This window comes from Aedes aegypti, chromosome 3 (genome assembly GCF_002204515.2).
Source record: "Aedes aegypti strain LVP_AGWG chromosome 3, AaegL5.0 Primary Assembly, whole genome shotgun sequence".
In the NCBI taxonomy this organism is placed as follows: Eukaryota; Metazoa; Arthropoda; class Insecta; order Diptera; family Culicidae; genus Aedes; species Aedes aegypti.
In genome coordinates, this window is record NC_035109.1 from 19,112,087 (window position 1) to 19,130,221 (window position 18,135).

At 38.6% G+C, this 18,135-nt stretch overlaps 1 protein-coding gene across 1 annotated transcript in view; it reads right to left on the reverse strand.

Annotated features, from left to right (window-relative positions):
• Positions 1-10,863: 10,863 nt before the first annotated feature.
• The window catches only part of LOC5572508 (zwei Ig domain protein zig-8), a 333,616-nt gene continuing 326,344 nt past the window's right edge, over positions 10,864-18,135 (reverse strand). The window contains exons 6-7 of the mRNA XM_021855733.1: positions 12,347-12,534; positions 10,864-11,221 (exon numbers count right to left, since the gene is read on the reverse strand). Coding sequence (XP_021711425.1) covers positions 10,878-11,221; positions 12,347-12,534 — 532 coding nt within the window. The 3' untranslated portion in view covers positions 10,864-10,877. The remainder of the gene's footprint in view (positions 11,222-12,346; positions 12,535-18,135) is intronic.

Genomic DNA, 18,135 nt, shown 5'->3' on the forward strand with positions numbered 1-18,135 from the left:
ACGTTGAATATGCCTGTAAAAGGGCATCTACGGCTATAGCGGCGCTTTCGAGGATGATGTCTAACAGCTCTGCTGTAATTGCCAGCAAACGCAAGCTGCTGGCAAGCGTGGCGCTATCCATACTAAGGTATGGAGGACCAATCTGGTCAAAAGCGCTTAGAACGAACAGAAACCTAAAGCGGTTGGAAAGCACGTACAGGATAATGTGCTTAAGAGTAGCAAGTGCATACCGGACGGTATCTAAAGAGGCCGTGTGCATCATAGCCGGGATGACGCCCATCGGGCTCATCATCAAGGAAGATGTTCAATGCTTCAACCAAAGGGGTACCAGAGGAGTCCGCGACACGTGTAAAGAGGAAACGCTCAGAAGCTGGCAGCAGGAATGGGATAACTCCACTAAGGGTAGATGGACCCATCGACTAATACCAAATGTGTCAGATTGGTATGGTAGAAGCCATGGGGAAGTGAACTTCCACCTGACGCAGTTTCTGTCAGGACATGGTTGCTATAGACAGTACCTGCATAGGTTCGGGCACTCAGAATCTCCTGCGTGCCCCAATTGTGCTGGTGTAGAGGAAACAGCGGAGCATGTCGTATTCGATTGCCCCCGTTTCATTGTTGTGAGAGGTCGCATGCTCACTACATGCGGAGGGGACACGTCCCCCGACAATATTATAGAGAGAATGTGTGCGGATGCCGAGTGCTGGAATGCAGTAACTACGGCTGTCACTCACATTATGTTAGAATTGCAGCGTCTATGGCGCGCCGACCAAGAGTTGGCTGCAGAGGATTAGCCCTGCCGAAGCTGGTCCCTTGTAACATTGTTTAAGTCGGCTAGGAGAAGCAGTTTGCCTAGGCTACTTCTGCTACACGTGTTGTGCTATATGCACTGGTCCCTTCCCGAAGAAATACCGTAAGGTGGTTCCGGGGAGATGAGGGTCTGAGTCCAAGGGTCGTGTCGATGCACTGTTCACCACTTGAGCAATTCTAAATGAATTGCTCATGCACAGTGCATAGGCTGGTTTTAGCGGGTCGTCGTTGGTGCGTCATCCCCGCATTCCCTGAGTTATCTTCTCAGGGGATCTGTTTGCAGATTTCCCCCTTGTAAAAAACAACAACAAACACAACACTTTTTTCAAACAAAATTGTTATTCCGTTCTAGTTGCTTATCTTTGACAGATTTCGACTACCACTTGTTGCCTTCTTCAGTGTCAGTTACTTTGTCAAGGATAAGCAATTAGGACGGAATTAAAAGGTACAAGGTACTCAAATCTACTTGTTTGATTCTGTATTGAAATTCTGCAATACATTAAAAAGAGTTATGAAAAGATCATTGTAAAGCTTGGAAACAGTAGAATTTTTTAGTGTACTCAACTCAAAACCGACTGGAAGATCACTTACACCCCTGATGTAGGGATTAAAACTCACGCCTCTCAGGCCGAAGACCTGGGTTCAAATCTCATTTCCGAGATAGTACTTTCTAATGAAAGAGTTGGTTCTGGATGAAAAATACCGTTAATGAAGAACGAAAAAAAAAACTGTAGAGTAAAGTGTGGCAAAAGTTCGAGTGGGGCAAGAGTTTCTTTTTAAGATTTCTAGCTCAAATCAAATCAAAACTTAGAAATGTCATGGTGGTTCGAATGCTATTCAAGTAAGAGACTTTCACTCCAAATATCATAAAAATCGATTGAGATTTGGAAAAGTTATGGCTATTTGTTGTTTTTCGACGTAAATATTGTAATATTTGGTCAAACTTTCGATGCATGGAACCAAATGAAGATAAAATATTTTTCAATATTTTAGGTAAGGGCGTTTCTAGGCCTATCATAAGGATGCTTTGACGTGGATTAGTTTTTCCATAAATAGTTGGAATCAATTTTTGGCCCATAGCGGGGCAAAAGTTCGAATCTGCGGGGCAAAAGTTCGACCCATGTATAAACCCACGGAAAATTTTTCAAATTTCCTGAAATCTACATATTATCTTCAAATTTAGCGAAATTTGCCTGATCGTGCGAAAAATTTCACAAAAATTTTACATTTCCCTTAGTTTTGCGAAAAACTGCTATTTTTTGGGTGTATTACAATTAACCCTGTTTTGGGCATTTTTTGATGAAAATTTAGTGTGTATTTTTCGGCAAACATTAGTTTACGGCTGGTAGAAAGTATGCCTGGCATAAAAGTATTAATATTTTGTGTTTTAGCCAACGAACTTTTGCCCCACACTAGATTCGAACTCTTGCCCCACCGGTGGGGCAAAAGTTCGAATAAGACAATCAATTTTGAAACTGTTATAACTAAAAATGGGTAAATATTTTGATACAAGTTTGTTCAGCAAAATTATAGCCAATATGTTGAAGGTTCACTGTATGGTATTTGTTTTGTTTTAACTGCTATTGTTTTCCTGGAAACTTTGATTATACCACTAAGGTCGAACTTTTGCCCCACCTTACTCTACATCTCTTTGCGTTTGGGTCCCGCATATAACTTCAATGATCTAAATTTTACCCAAAAACGGCTACATCAATATATTGACACCCATTTTTTTACTCCAAATCTCAATGGCCTTCAAATATGGCTCCGCATCGGGCCCTGCAAACCTTAGCTACTGTAATCACCAGTTATATGGAACCCTCAGAGTAACATTATTTTAAGGTGAAGATGAATCGAATCTAAACTTTAATTTTTCAATAGCACAAATCTGGAGAACCGAACACCAGTTTGAGCTGAAAACGTAATCGATTGCCCACCACCAGCTAGTGACCAATCGATTGAATTTTCAGATTAAACGGATGCTTGGTTTTCCAGATTTGTGCTCTTGAAAATTTGAGGTTTGGCTTCGATCCATCTTCACCCTAAGTCGAAAATGTTCTACAGATTTTCAGCTCGCCCACATCACTACCACTTACCTTCATACCAATACTCTCCGGATGTCTCGAAGTTCAAGGTTGAACCTGTCATCATTCCGCAAATAAAAGCATCACGACCGGTAAATTGTTCTACTCTTTTATTGTTTTTCAAACTGTTCACCTCACTGTTCTGCCTCAAGTTTTAAAATTCATCTGTTTGATTTTCCACTGGTTTCACATTTTGTCTTGTTTGATTTGCGTGGGCGACCAGTTCTGGGTCTTACGTAATAGTTTTACTCTGTTCTTATGATCATCGAGCTGCGAATTCTTCGTTCCATCTCTGCCAGCGGCGCATAATTCAAAAGTTGGATGATGAAGGAATTTCATCTCTCGCACTCTGTTCCTCTATCGCGCACTCACTCTCTCTTATTCTCGGACACGCCACTCATTCCATCATAATTTATTACAACCTAGTTTCCGTCTTTATACACTATATTTTCCCGCTTCACCGTTTGAACGCTTTTCCTCTCTCTCTCTCAATTCCACGTGCAGTTAGGGCACGCGTTCCGAAAAGTTCCCCCAAACCGCTCGAATTTCCATCAACAGTCCTTCCTGGACTCTTGTTTTCTTGAAGTTTTTGATTTAATACTCTTCGCTTTAAACGTTTTCACACCGGTTTTTGTCCGTTTGCTTTATGTGCTTTCGGGAACGTTTGGACTGACAAAAAGTATTACGACTTCAGCGTTCAGCACCGATCAATAAATTTTAATCGGATTTCCGGCGCGTCCTTCGTGCTGCAATTTGTGTCATTAGAAAATATTTTTAGTCTCACGCGCTGACTTGTACCATGACTGATCCACTGCCTTACAACTGTACTTATCGTACTAACTTATGCTTATCACTGCCCTGTTTGGAAACTTAACATCCATACATTTACAACCCACTGAAAGTAAACTAGTGGAGACAATCATTTTCGCGGTTTCGGTTTCAGGTTTGATGAAATGCGATGATTGCGAAGAGTTAGTTTTGACTGGATTTTTATTAGTGTCTTTTTAACTTTTTACATTATCCACAAAGTTGGAATGGATTTGATTTGATTTCCGTTGCATTTGCATTTTTACACGATTGGAAGAGATTCATTTTCAGTTTAGTTTTGTTTGATTTTATCGATTTATTCATACATTCTGACGGAAATTGTGTTTTGTAGGATTTGATAGTATACAGACAATACCTGTTAACCTTTACAATACAGGGTGCCAAATTTAAGTTTCGAAATTGCTATTTGTGTTAACATATTAAAAAACAAATAAATCATAAATATAGTGAGGTCTCCCTTTTGACGAAGTTGGTGTGCGCTTCTGAGAATGTTTAATCCTGTTCCCACAAAAAAAATCTATCAAATGTAATCTATGACCATGTGGAAAGGTACACTAACAAAATTTCGTCATTTTAAGGGAGCAGGATCCGTTATTGATTTCGGAATTTTTAAAAGCAGTTTTTTTTTGTTCAAAATCAAGAAAATTAACAGGAAAATGGGTTCACTGTATACTACTCTGCAATCGAAACACAGTGAACTAATTGTCATCTAACAATTTTTCAGTTTTGAACAGAAAAAATGCTTTTGAAGTTTTGATGATGACGGAGCGTTGAACGTTAACTCTATTGAGTATTCATTTAACCTCTCATTTATCGCATGAAAGTAGTTCGGAAATTTTTCTATTGTTTGAAGGATGCACAAATCTTGGTTCAGAACTAGAGATTAGTGCCAAATACCTGTCTTTGTGTGACGTATGTGTCGATCTTTCAATAAGATCTCTAATTGTATTATTTGTGAATTTGTGCGACATGTTTAACGCCATGCTACCAAACACTATCGTTTCGTTTATAGCGATGATTCTGCTAAATTTTGAGTAGTTATTACCGGTAATGTACGGTTGGCACTTCTTGGACATTGGAAGGATCGGATTCGTCGCATGACAGAAAATATCACTGAAATAGGACTGGGGGCACTTAACTCAATAATATTTATTAACCATTAAAAGGCGTGGATGACTTTTTTGTACAATTTTGCCCATATCTTTTGACTTGCTAGATTAATTCTCAAAATTTTAACTATTTTGTGCAGGGTATTAGTTGCATATTTTGAATACATTCACAGAGATTTGGATACCGGCGGCCAATCCGGATACATGAGTGGAAATGTAGTGCACACCTTCTATTCCACCAGTTCCATTTTTGGAAAACTTCAATATAATTCAAATATTTTTATGTGGACGTAGATGAATATAGTATTGGAGTGGTTCAAAAAATCGATTTTGCTCCACACCACTCAGCCGATTCCTGATCAAATTCTGAGTATCCTCCCAAAATTTGAGCTAATTCGGATGAAAACTGAGACCGCACAAGCCATTTAAAGTTTATATGGGAAAAGCAAGTAATTCATTCAATGGGTCATAGTGTTTGCCCATGTGCTCTTGGGGATTAGAGCTACGTTGATACTGTATGATACATTGATCGGCTACAACTTTGCTGAAGACCGTTTTCAAATCGGATGTCTCCGTAATTAGTTATTGATTTAAATCCAGTCACAAATTCTTCAGCAGTGCTCATTGACCTTTTGAACAGGCAACATTGCTGCACCTGGCGCGAAAGATAGCACGCACTAATCATGGCTACTATGTTTTATTGCATATTTCCAGTGATGCCTGCAAAACAGCACAATAATTATAGCCAAAGTTTTACAACTCAATCTAAAATCAATAACTTATTACTGGGGCGTCCGATTTGAAAACAGTATTCGGCAAAGTTGTAGCTGATTATTGTATCTTACAGTATCAACGTAGTTCTAATCTATATTATAGTATGTATGGAGTCTTTCGATCTCATGTGGAATATTTTTAAACAACAAAAAATACTTGGCCATTTGACATATATATATGTGTCTATGTATCTATGACATATATGTGATTTGTAAACAGGTGATTTCTACGCATATGAAAAAAGGTATGGGGCTAGGATGAGGCATAAATCATTCATCCGATCTGAAATTTGCGCTTAGTAAATTAGGTAGGGCATGCAATCATCAGATTCGTCACAGTGCGATGACGAAATAAAAAAAGACATCGTCATCCAGAATAATAACTCTGGTAGGTCGTCGTCTCGTCATCGACGAAAGAATGCACGAAAACTTCAATCCAAAATCGTCAACGAGCAAATTTTTCTTCATTCCGCTTGCTATCCTTACTCACAAGAAGAAGGCGTTTAGGGGGAGATCCCCCAGTGCCGGACAGCACCCAATACCGGACAAAGTCGAAACATTGAGAAATCATGGTCCAATCAAGATGGTGTATTAGTAGAAAAGAAAGCCATTATGTAGACTAATGTTTGCGTAGAATAACACATCCTTGAAATATGCATGCCTTTTAAAAAAAGTAGAAAATTTTGAAAATCTTTAAAAAATTGACGTATCTTCTTAATTTTGAGCCTATTTAGTAATTATTTTGAATATTAAAAAATACTTTGGATCCCGCAAGCATGATCGAACATAATCGTAATTTGAGAGTGTGAATGTATTTTGTATCATAATTGAACTAAATATGGACAAATTACAATTTTGATTAAGCACCTCCAATCCCTCAGTTTCGGACAGCTTGATTTGTTATATGATATCTTTGTAATTATTGCATCAGTGTCTCGAAATACTTTCATTTTTCATGGGTTCCGTCGATCATGGTATCAAACATGCAATAAAATTAAGAAGAATTAATATTCAGAACAACATCGTAAAATGTGCTATTTTTCATCTTATAAGAAAGAGGTTTTTGGTAGGCATCTTGCAAACTAAGAAAAACTCAAATAATTCTTGTAAATGTTGCAAATGAATTGAATTGGTAATTATAAGCTATTCCTATAGTGTACACATTCAATGATGTTCAAATTTACAGAATTCGAGGCATTTCCAGACCGTGTCCGGTATTGGGTGCCACCTTTCAAGATCGATCAATTTGGTACTAAAATACATCATCAAAATGCAATGTTAGAATACATATTTATATTTTCAAATTTATTTTTGCACACTATAAAAATGATAATATTTATCATAAATGGGTAACACGAGCCCATAAAAAACAATATTTTTCGAATTATGAATTTAGTGGCTTAAGTGTCCGGTACTGGGGGATCTCCCCCTATTATATATTCGATTGCTTCGCACCAACCAACGAATGCCATCACTTAATTGCTTGTATTGGCAAATTAACCCGCTCTCCTCATGACTCTATAATAGCTCTGTTGGTAAGCGCGTGGAGTTGACGATTCCAAGATCGTTGGTTTCGATTCCAGTCGTGTTTTGTTGTTCTGTTTTATTTTTTTCAAAAAAAAAAAAAAAAAAAAACAAATGCTTTTAATCTGTCGAAGACACGATTTATATTTTTAGTCGGCTCAGTGCTCCCGAACGAAGATTCGCCCGTAACGAAGGAATCGTGATTGTTCGTCATGACGCCGAGCCTATGTGATCGGATCTCTGCGGCAAATCGTCATCTGACGCTGGTTGAGTGACGATGACGATGCATCTTTTAGTTTCGTCACCGACTTTTTCTAATTGACGGTGACGATTGTCTAGCCTGAAATTATCTTTCTTTCACTCTTCAACAAAACTTGAAATCAATGGTGCCAGTACCTGTCAACTTTAACAGGTACTTGCACCGTTATTTTCAGAGGAGGAAGGAAAAGAGAGCGATTTTCTGATGACGTCACCGTGCAATGGGCAACACCTAGTCGAAGCTTGTCTTCCCACAAGTTAAACAAGTAAGCTTTTCTGCACGCAGACATTCTCAGGGATTGCCTTCCTCCATGGCAAACAACATGCTCTAAGCTTTTTTGATGCGGACATTGCCGGGAGGCTTCTTCCCCACGGCAAACAACAAGCTTTACTTCAGCGGACATCGCCGGCGGTCATCTTTCTCCACGGTAAATAACTCGCTGTGAGCATCTTTCTAGCGGACATTGCCGGAAATCATCTTCCTCCACAATAAACAACACGCTTTCGATCTGACATTTGCACAAAGCAATAGGTACAACAAGATCGATTTAAACCTGCTGTTTTTTCACTTTACTTACTCACCACTACAAACTCTCGAATCATCTGTAATATCATTTTATTGCACCACTATTTTCACAAGCGGAAATCAAAACTTATACGGCGAGCTGAAAACCCTCACCCTACACAAACCACGCTGCACGTGATTTCTCACATTTTTTCACTCTTTTCCACTGTAGCAGTGCTGAAGGCTGATTCCTTCTATTAGGCAAAACTGAAAATACCAGATATCTTTCCGACAATGAGCGAAAACTGGTAGGATCGCCAATGTGAAGTTTAGGATTATCACCTGGAAAGGAATTATTCTCCGAGCATAGGCTAACCATAAGCTAACGAGATAAAAACGGGACAAATGGAGATAAAAAACGGGACATTTTGGAAACTACGAAATCCACGCAATTTGTTCTTGGCTGCAAAAATCAGGAAATGGCCCATCGGCCCTCTCTTCTGCGTGTAAAGGTGACAAGGTGCAAACTTTTAAGCAGCTTTTCGCTTCAAGATACTATACGGCGATGCAATCTTGCATCATACGAAGAAAAATTGCCAACAAATTTGCAGCTTGCCACCTTTATTCATAGAAGAGAGGATCGATGAAGAGAAGTCGATCATGCGACTTACGCCCTTATTCTAGCACACCACGCTTGATATATGGGGACATGTATACACGGGTAAAAATTCGGCACTCAAAACAAGGAGAAAAGGTCATGATTTTGGGAGGAAGGTGCAGTTTCATGTTATGAAAATACACCATAGTCAAAAGTCATGAAATTATGAATCTTTTTACCGTAACGCCAGCTGTACGTTACGTTTCCAAAGTGTAAATTCAAATCATCAAATCATAAACTATGAATGCTGAAATCATGAATAAAATTCATGAAAACATGAAAACTATTCATGGATTTAGATACCTATCATTTATGATTCCAGTTTTGGTGATGAAAATTGGAAATTAGAGTCATGAAATCATGAAGCAGGATCATGAAATCACTATCTTCATGAAAACATACAAACGTCAATTATGATCCCAATTTATTTGTCATTGGTAAACAAATAACATGAAGATAGATTTTGTGCTGGTAGTTTCGGAAAAAACTGTGAGATGAGTCAACTTAACGAGTGCCACATCTTTGGCAGGAACGCGAACATCCGGTGGATAGGTTTGCACGCAAAAAGTCATTTCAAACATCTATTGAATTGGCACATCGTCCCTGGGCTGCAAAATGCTGGTGGATTGTATTGGCGATGGAAAAATCCTAAGCGACTCTGCGGGCGTGGAAAGTGGTAAAGGTCATCCGGCTGCCGAAGGTTTGTGTGAGCTGCTCTATTGTAAGATGTGGAGGATGCATCACATCCGAACATTTAAAATCGCCGACAAATTTGTCAAGCAAAACCTTCGTCAATCATTGCCCGGTACGGAATAATCTGTGTGAAAGCTTGCAAGTACATTTTCGTACATCTAATAGCAACGGCAGTCATTGGGTCATCGGGAATGCCATCGATATGATGGCAAAGTTCCAGCGAGCATGGTATTCAAATTAACCTCTTCCGCAAACAAAACTTATTTATAATTTCACTGAAAAAAAAACACTACTGATAGCAAAAGACGTTTTGACTTAATTGAGAAAAGTGACAGTTGGATTAATGTAGCGCCCTGAGCACACAAATTCTTGAATAATAGCCATGGTTTCATGATTTGCAGTCATGATATTATGAAACATAAAATTTTATGATTTCATGACTTTTTGTTCATGATTCCGGCAACGGATTTTTTTCCGTGTATGTTCATGTCTCTCATAAGAGTAAAATAAACGATGAAAGGGCGCTACTGTTCTTGAATTACGATTATAATGTGCTCTGCAAGAAAAATCCTCGGAATGCGATTATATGAAAATGACGATATATCGTCGCAGTGATAAAAAAAATCACCAAATGTTTCAGATTCAGCAAATTTGTAACATTCGCGTCCTTGAAGAACGAAAAAAAAAAAAAATCCAAGCCTACTTGAATTATGACTTTGCGTTTGATTTGCGCGCATATTATCTGCTCGTTACCGCCGCCGCTGGATGTGGATTTAAAATAAGCGCCGCAATACTTATAATCGTTACTTGAGAGCAAACGCTAAGTCTGTTCCTTGCAGGTTTAAATTATGTACTTTCTCCATTACACTCCTAATGGATTAATCGAAAACATATCTCTTTTCTTCTGTATCGTGTTTTTTATCTTGAATCAAAATAATCCTGATAGCAATTAAGAAACATGATTTCGGTATCGTGTATAGTAAAGCATGAGGTTGAAAGAGGAAAGTAGCAATTTAAGCAATGTAAAATATTTAAAAGATGAAGATGAACTGTTCCTACTTTTACATCAATCAATTTTGCTTAAATTTTTCCCCTAAATAAGTCAAGTGATTTGTTAAAGTACCAGGCTATGGATTCCATCACTTATTTTTGCAAATTATTGTGATAGCCACACGGGGGTCTATTGTTCAGACGAATCCCCATCCCAGAGCAACCCAAATCCACCTAATTGCTACTTTCCTCCCACACTTCAACAGTAAACAGCAGTTGTCCGTCCGTACGAACATTCTGGGAATTACAGGTGTCGAGTAGTAGAAAAAAGTTCTCATTTCAATTACACTATACATCTAGCTCTGTTTTGCTTCTGGAAAGTATGCCACCTTATTCTGAGGACCACATTGAGTCAGATCCACGTGGGTTGGCTCTTTATGCTTATTAACTAGAGTTTAGTTGGTAATTTGGGTGCTTATTCACAAGGATGACCTTTCGTGCTCCGGCGAACTGTCTTTTGTTGGATGATACAGAGTTGATGAAGTAGTGATCTGGGTTGGGAGATGACGGCGAGGAAGTTTTTATTTTCTAGAAGGATACCCGGTTGGTTGAGTGGGATTACCGATATTCTAACTAGCCGGGGGATCATCTTTTCTGCAGCAGCGTCGGTGCTTCATTTAAGCTTTGTAAGCTAGTTTGCGAGCTGGTAAAAGTGCTGCTTCTGCAGGTGGAGAATGTTCGGATTTTGAAACTGTTGCTGCTGCTCCGGGAGGGCAAAAAACGGCCAACGAGTCCGACTGATGCCGTTGACGCCAGCAAAACCGTCCGACGCAGTTGCCTTTCCGTTTTGAGTACGGTTGTTGATATGGAGGAGATTAATTTACTTAAATTACAACTATTTAGGGCTGCAAGTAGTACAAAAACTAGCACGTATCGTGACGAACAGAGTACCACTCCGTTGCTTGTCTGCATTGCAGCTGGATGTTCACCTGCAAAGTAGAAAGGGGAGAAAACAAAAATGCTAAATCAGATGGTGCAGCATGGTAATTAGGACTTGTGTTACAGTTGGCTAGCGTGCCGGGTTTCACTTCGAAGTAGCATTTCCGTGTGAAATGGAAATGTTTCGTTTTTTACACAATATAATAGGCTTTTCGCAGTAATGAGGTGTTGACGACATTGAATAAATTTCTGTGCCATTATTTTGTGCGATTATGATATAAGTAGGTTATTTTTAGGTTATTCGACATATTGAAGGAAACGACCCGTTAGAGAGAAGTAGCCATAGTTTTACGAAGCAAATTCAAGTAAACATGTTGTTACGATGAGAGGGGTTCCAATGAATTGGTCAGGTGAAGTTAAGTATCGAGGGCTTGTGCTAGATAAAAATTTAACCTTCAAAAACCACATTGGGGGCATTGAAACCAAAAGTAAAATATATATAAAGTGTCTGTATCCACTTAGTAACAGAAAATCGAAACTTTGCTATAAAAACAAGCTTCACTTAATGATTTTCAAACTAATTTTCAGGCTGGCCGCGTTATATGCTGTACCAATATGGACTAGCTATTGTAATACCAAGGAGAAAGCTCTGCAGAGGAATCAAAATAAAATTTAGAAAATGATTCTGATTTACAGTACTAATGAATAACATAGAATATTCAAAGTTGAAACATTGAAACAAATGTCAAAAAACAAACAATGTCAGTGATTTTAGACAAAAATCGTTGTAATCTTATCACGATAAATGATATACATATTTAGAATGAGTTAGGTTAGGTTTATTGTAAAGCGGGGTTTTCTCGTATAAGCAAAAATTCTGAATTGCTAGTAGCAATTTGCTACGGTACATGAAATGTCATATGTTATAATGTTATAAGATTGTAAGCAGCTTTCATTTGACGTATTCGCAATAGATATAGGGCTTCCAATATATTTAAAAAAAAACCTAGGTTGGCCAAAACCGGTGCTTCTACCCTAGTCAAGACTAAAAAATTCGATATTTTTTTAATTCCAGATAAAAAATAGTCTTCAGCTCAAAGACATCGAAAAGCTGTTTTCAAATGCTACTATTAGAACCAATCAATACCTGATACATCAATTTGGGTTACACTTACCGTTCAGAACGTGAACCTGCACACTGGCTGAGATGGCTCCCGAAGGAACGCAGGTGTAGTTGCCCGAGTCCCGTAGGGTGGCCCGGGTCAGCATCAGACGGCTGCTGGTGCCGGTTTCGGTTTTCTCCGTCTCCAGGCTGATGCCTCCGCGGGCCGAATCGAAGTCGACAACGGAGGATCCGTGGTACCTGTGGAAGAAGCCGTGGAAAGATAATCAGTTTTGTGCAAGAATATTTTTTATATTTATTCAAAACCAAAACGTTATCAGGAGAATTCAAAAGATTACCGTTTTGTCTCAAATTCCGAACAGACTCATATTCCGAACACTCGGTTTTTGTATGGCGATGTGGTTGAATTGTTTCGCTTAAATATGTCAGCAAACATCAAGAAAATGACAGTCAAAGGCAATTTAATTTTAACGTCCTCAATATGATTTATACTGCGGGAGTAGTGATGATTCTCTAGTTTGAGACCAGTAGAACAAGTTCAGATAAATTTATTTGCGAAATTATTCATTTGAATACGATTAATTCGTGCTCTTCCGAATTTGAATCAAAGTTTAACAACTACCAAAAAGTTAAACATTGCATATACTTTGCAATTGAATTAAATGGACAAATTTATGTGAAGATTTGCGAAAACTTCTGCGTCCATGAGTCCTCTCATGGCGTAGGGGTAACGCGCCCTAACTAGAGATCAAGGAGTTGTGAGTTCGATTCTCACATCACTCACTTCTTCACATCAAATTGTCCATTTAATTCAATTGCAAAGTATATGTAATGTTTAGCTTTTCGGTAGTTGTTAAACTTCCACTCGGCTGGTTAGCCGTAAACCACGATTCATAATTAATTAAAAACAAGTATTGAATCAAAGTGTTCGGAATATGAGACAGAATTAACACAGTGTTCGGCGTTTGAATTAAAATGTTGTTCCATACTTTTACGTAAAAACAATACTAAAACTAATTAAATCAACATTTTTATCGGTACACCCAAAAGCTAACAGTTAGACTTTGCGAAAATACTAAAATTTGTGTAAGCTAATTTATGCCAATCAGATGCATTTGAAGTCACTGTTTGCCTTAAGTGTTCGGAATATGAGTCAAAACGGTACCGTAAAATCGGGTGTAATTGATCAGAAGGGTGAAATTGATCATCGTATCACACGATTATATTTACTCGTAATGGAGCACAAATATTGATGTAAGCTGCAGTAAATAAACGTTGCTTGTCGTAACTATTGTCGAATTGTGTGTTGTGAAGTTTTTTGCGTTAAAGAATGTTTATTACTTTGAAAATAACGTAAAATTTCAAAATCATGCACGGTGCAGTATTGACAAACACCTATGAACTTCTATTCATAAGCAAGGATTTGAACATGGTATAAACCTGAAAGGTTGTTAGGATGCTTGAGATATATCCCCAAACCAGATTTCATCACCAAAACTCGTACCAATTGGCTCATATGGTTGAAATAATTGAATTTCTGTTAGATATCATTGAATTCCTTAGAAAATTGCATACATTTAGGCGTTTTCAGCGTAATTCTTGAAATTTAACTATTCGTTATTTATATAAATATTGCATTGTTAAGAATTTTACAAGCATATTCTGGTTCAGGGTGCTCAAATTTATCATATAAAGTTGTTTTGGAAACTAACAATAATGACATTGACAAGTGATCAATTTCACCCCGAAATGAGATCCTCTGATTTTTTATTTTAGAGGTATTTGTTAATACTAAAATTACATTTGTTAGAAAATTTCGGTATACATAAGTCGATGAGGCTCACTTTCATACTTGTTTTCCTGCATTTAGTTGTTTGGGATTGTTAACATTATAGAAACCAGACTAGAAAAACCGTGAAAAATGATCAATTTCACCCGAAATTACGGTACCTTAATCTGTTTCCAAGAAATTCAAAGGAATTTATAGATTTTTCAGGTTCTTGGATATTTTTAAGATTGTGTTCCTTTCCCCCGAATGTCGTTTCCTCGGATGTCTTATCCCCGCACGCCAGTTCTCCGAATGACCCTTTTTCCGAATGCCATTTCTCCGAACTACCCATTTCCCCGAAAAGTTATGCAGTTCAAACAGGAGCTATAATAGTCTTCAGTGGCTGGATGTCCAACTAGAAAGAACGATAAGCAATCAAAAATAGGAGGTATTTGGTAATTCTCGATTATACTCATGTATCCAAAATGCTGAGGACGACGAAGCTCAAAAGAACCGCCAATAACATAAAGAAGGGTGTATCACAGATGACCAGTTCGTTCACCACCTAGATATTATGAGAAGTATGAGTGCCATAAACGATTAGGGGAAGTGGGCTTTTCGGGGAAACGAGGTGTTCGTGGAACTGGCATTCGGGGAACTAGCGTTCGGGGAAACGACATTCGGGAAAAAGTTGCACAACCATTCTTAGAGGTTATGTTGGATTCTTGAAGGCTTTTTAAAAACCCTTCATAGTGATTTGGATACCCGATATTGTTTTTCAGATTTATTTTTAAAAGTTTTCAAGGTATGCTCATGAAGTCTCGAAACATTGTCAGATATTTCCATGGGTTAGCCCAGTGCCGGATTTGGGTTTCGAGGGGCCCGGGTCAGATTTCATGAAGGGGCCCCTTTTATACAAAATTCAGCACGTTTTGAGATTCCACAAACCAACGTGTTGAATTTGAGTTTTGAACGAAATGGTCGGTCCAAAGATATGAGGGGCCCAAATGCAAGGTGGTGTAAACGACATTTTCTATTGTGAGCTATATACATTGAAAAATTTAACTGTTTTCAAACTTTACAATAGTATTTTTAGGTGATTTATCCGTCCAATGGGAAAAATATAACAATTCGTAGAATATTGGCTTCTATATGGTCGATGTTCAGATGGACTGGACTAAGTGTTTAGTTTTTAATGGCTCCAAGAAAACGTACCTCTGCCATTCGAAATATCCAAATATTTGCATTATTTGCTATGATAATTCAAATTATCTATTTGATGACAAATCTAGACAAACATTTCAAAAGGTCACATCGACATTGGTAAACATTGGCTTTGCAAGACGATCTTGAGCCCAATTCAACTCGATCACGCTCACCAATACCACTTTCAGGAAGAGCTAACACCAATCTTTCTGATAGTGGTGTTAGTTTGCGTGGGCGGGTTAAACAGGGCTCAACTGAAACGTTTCTAAAATAAGGCAACTGCAACGTTTCTAAATGGGCCCTTTTCAAATGTTTGTCCAGAAATTTTGATAAAATGTTGTCCTCAATGTATATTTTGAAACGCCAAAATATCGTCTAGTCCTGTCTGTCTGAACACCGATCATATAATTTGTATGGAGTGAAAAATTGTTGAAAATGTTTAAAGCCGTTTTTCTCCAAACTCCATTTGATTCAACTTACTACAAGTTTCCAGTTTGTCTCTGGTAAGAAAAGGATTGACAGTACTGACAAGAAAAAGTTCACGAAGGATGATTTTCATATAAAATGGTCAAGTTAGGAGATCTGCGTCTCTGCTTCTTACAAACCGATAACTGAAATATGAACCGCATGTTGAAAACAACTTCAAATTAGATCTGTGAATCCATCAAATTCTATATGCAAAGGTCCCATTTTGACAAAAATGTTCAATGCAAAGGTCCCATTTTGAAAAAAATGTTCAAATTTTGATACTAAGATATTTTGAAAACAAACAATTTACGATAAGTTTAATCTTTTACAAAGTTTGGCATTTCATAGAAGTGAACAAATTTGCAGAAGCGTACCTACGTCTAAATACTCACATTAAAAAAAAAATCAAATATGGAATTTTTGGCATTTATTTAAATAGTATTTTTTAAATGCCTTCCAATTTCTTGAATAGAATTTTATTAATTTCCCATAAATCAAATTTCACGTTATTTATTAGATGTAATTCAAATTTCAGGTCAATCGGTTCGTCATAAGCTGTTATAAAGTTCCCTAAACTTGAACACGTTGTATGGAAATCGGACTTTATGTACTGTTTTCCTACCAGTATTGTATATTCAATGGATTATTTGTTTATATGGAAAAGTTGTCTTAAACGTTTGAATTATATGTTCCTATGTCTAAAGAGAAAATATGGAAATGTATTTTATAGAGTTTTTTGTTCTTAATTTTGGTTCCTCGGGGGGGGGGCCCCCTCAACCGGGGGGCCCGGGGCATTTGCCCCCTTGGCACCCCCCCAAATCCGGGCCTGGGTTAGCCGATTGTGTGCTTATTCCTAGAAAGCACTTTTAATCAAACTATGAAATAATAACGTTGGGTAAGTCATTTGAATTTTCTGGAAAATTTCTGGAAATGTTTAGAAGCTGCTTAAGAACATTTGAAATCTCTGGAAATATTTTGGGATCCACTTTAAGGGCTTCAAAATCCGGTCAATATGAACATTTAGAAACAATTCCTCACTGCTAAGCAAAAACACTCGAGAATGGTACGTTTAGTAGAAGAATATTGATGTAACGTTTTAATCGCACTTGCAAGAGAGCGGTATGTGCGACTCACAAAATGGACAGTAAGTTTCTAATCGATAAGGTAGAGATAAAATCAATGAGCAATCGACAAAAAATCGATGATAAGTTCAAACCCTGTGGCAAATCGAAGCAAGAATCAATGCAGAATGCAACAAATTTGATTCGAATCTGAATAATTCGAAAGAGAAATTAGTATAATTAAGGTTTGAAATAAGAATATGTCTTAACTGAGTTTAGTGTGAGTTGAAAATAATCAGCAAAATTGATAAGTCAAGGGTTGTAAAGTAAATAAAATAGTGATTGTGATGCCAAAAAAAAACGGGATTCGTCGAGATTAAGTCGAGAGTGAATGAACAATGAGACTATAATGAGTCGAAATATGGGTAGAGGTTGGCCAGGAGGAGGAGTTCAGACCGACGATTGGAAGGTTCAGCGCCCACCGGCTGACAAACGAGAACGGCCTACGACTGATAGATTTTACACCTGGAGATCACCACTGCAGACGGAATCACAAATCGACCACGTTTTGATCGATGGACGGCACTTCTCCGATATTACCGACGTCAGAACCTATCGTGGCGCTAACATCGACTCTGATCACTATCTAGTGATGGTGAAACTGCGCCAAAAACTATCCGTCATCAACAATGTACGGTATCGACGCCCGCCTCGGTATAACCTAGCGCGACTGGCCCAACCGAACGTCGCTGCCGCATATGCGCAGCATCTCGAGGTAGCGTTGCCGGAAGAGGGCGAGCTTGACGAAGCCCCTCTTGAGGACTGCTGGAGCAACATAGAAGCAGCCATCAACAACGCAGCCGAGAGCATCGTCGGGTACGTGGAAAGGAGGACATGTAACGATTGGTTCGACGAAGAATGCAGGCAGGTTTTGAAGGAGAAGGATGCAGCGCGGGCTGCAATGCTGCAGCAAGGAACGCGACAAAACGTGGAGCGATATAAAAGAAAACAGAAGCAGCAAACCCGCCTATTCCGGGACAAAAAGCACCGCCTGGAAGAAGCGGAATGTGAAGAAATGGAACAGCTGCATCGTTCTCAAGAAACGCGAAAGTTCTACGAGAAGCTAAACGCATCCCGAAAAGGCTTCGTGCCGCGAGCCGAAATGTGTAGGGATAAGGACGGAAGCATCTTGACGGACGGACGTGAGGTGATTGAAAGGTGGAAGCAGCACTACGATGAACACCTGAATGGCACGGAGAACACAGGCGACGAGGGTCACGACAGCGGAGGAAGTGGCTACGTCAGCACGGCGGATGAAGGAAACCAACCTGCCCCACA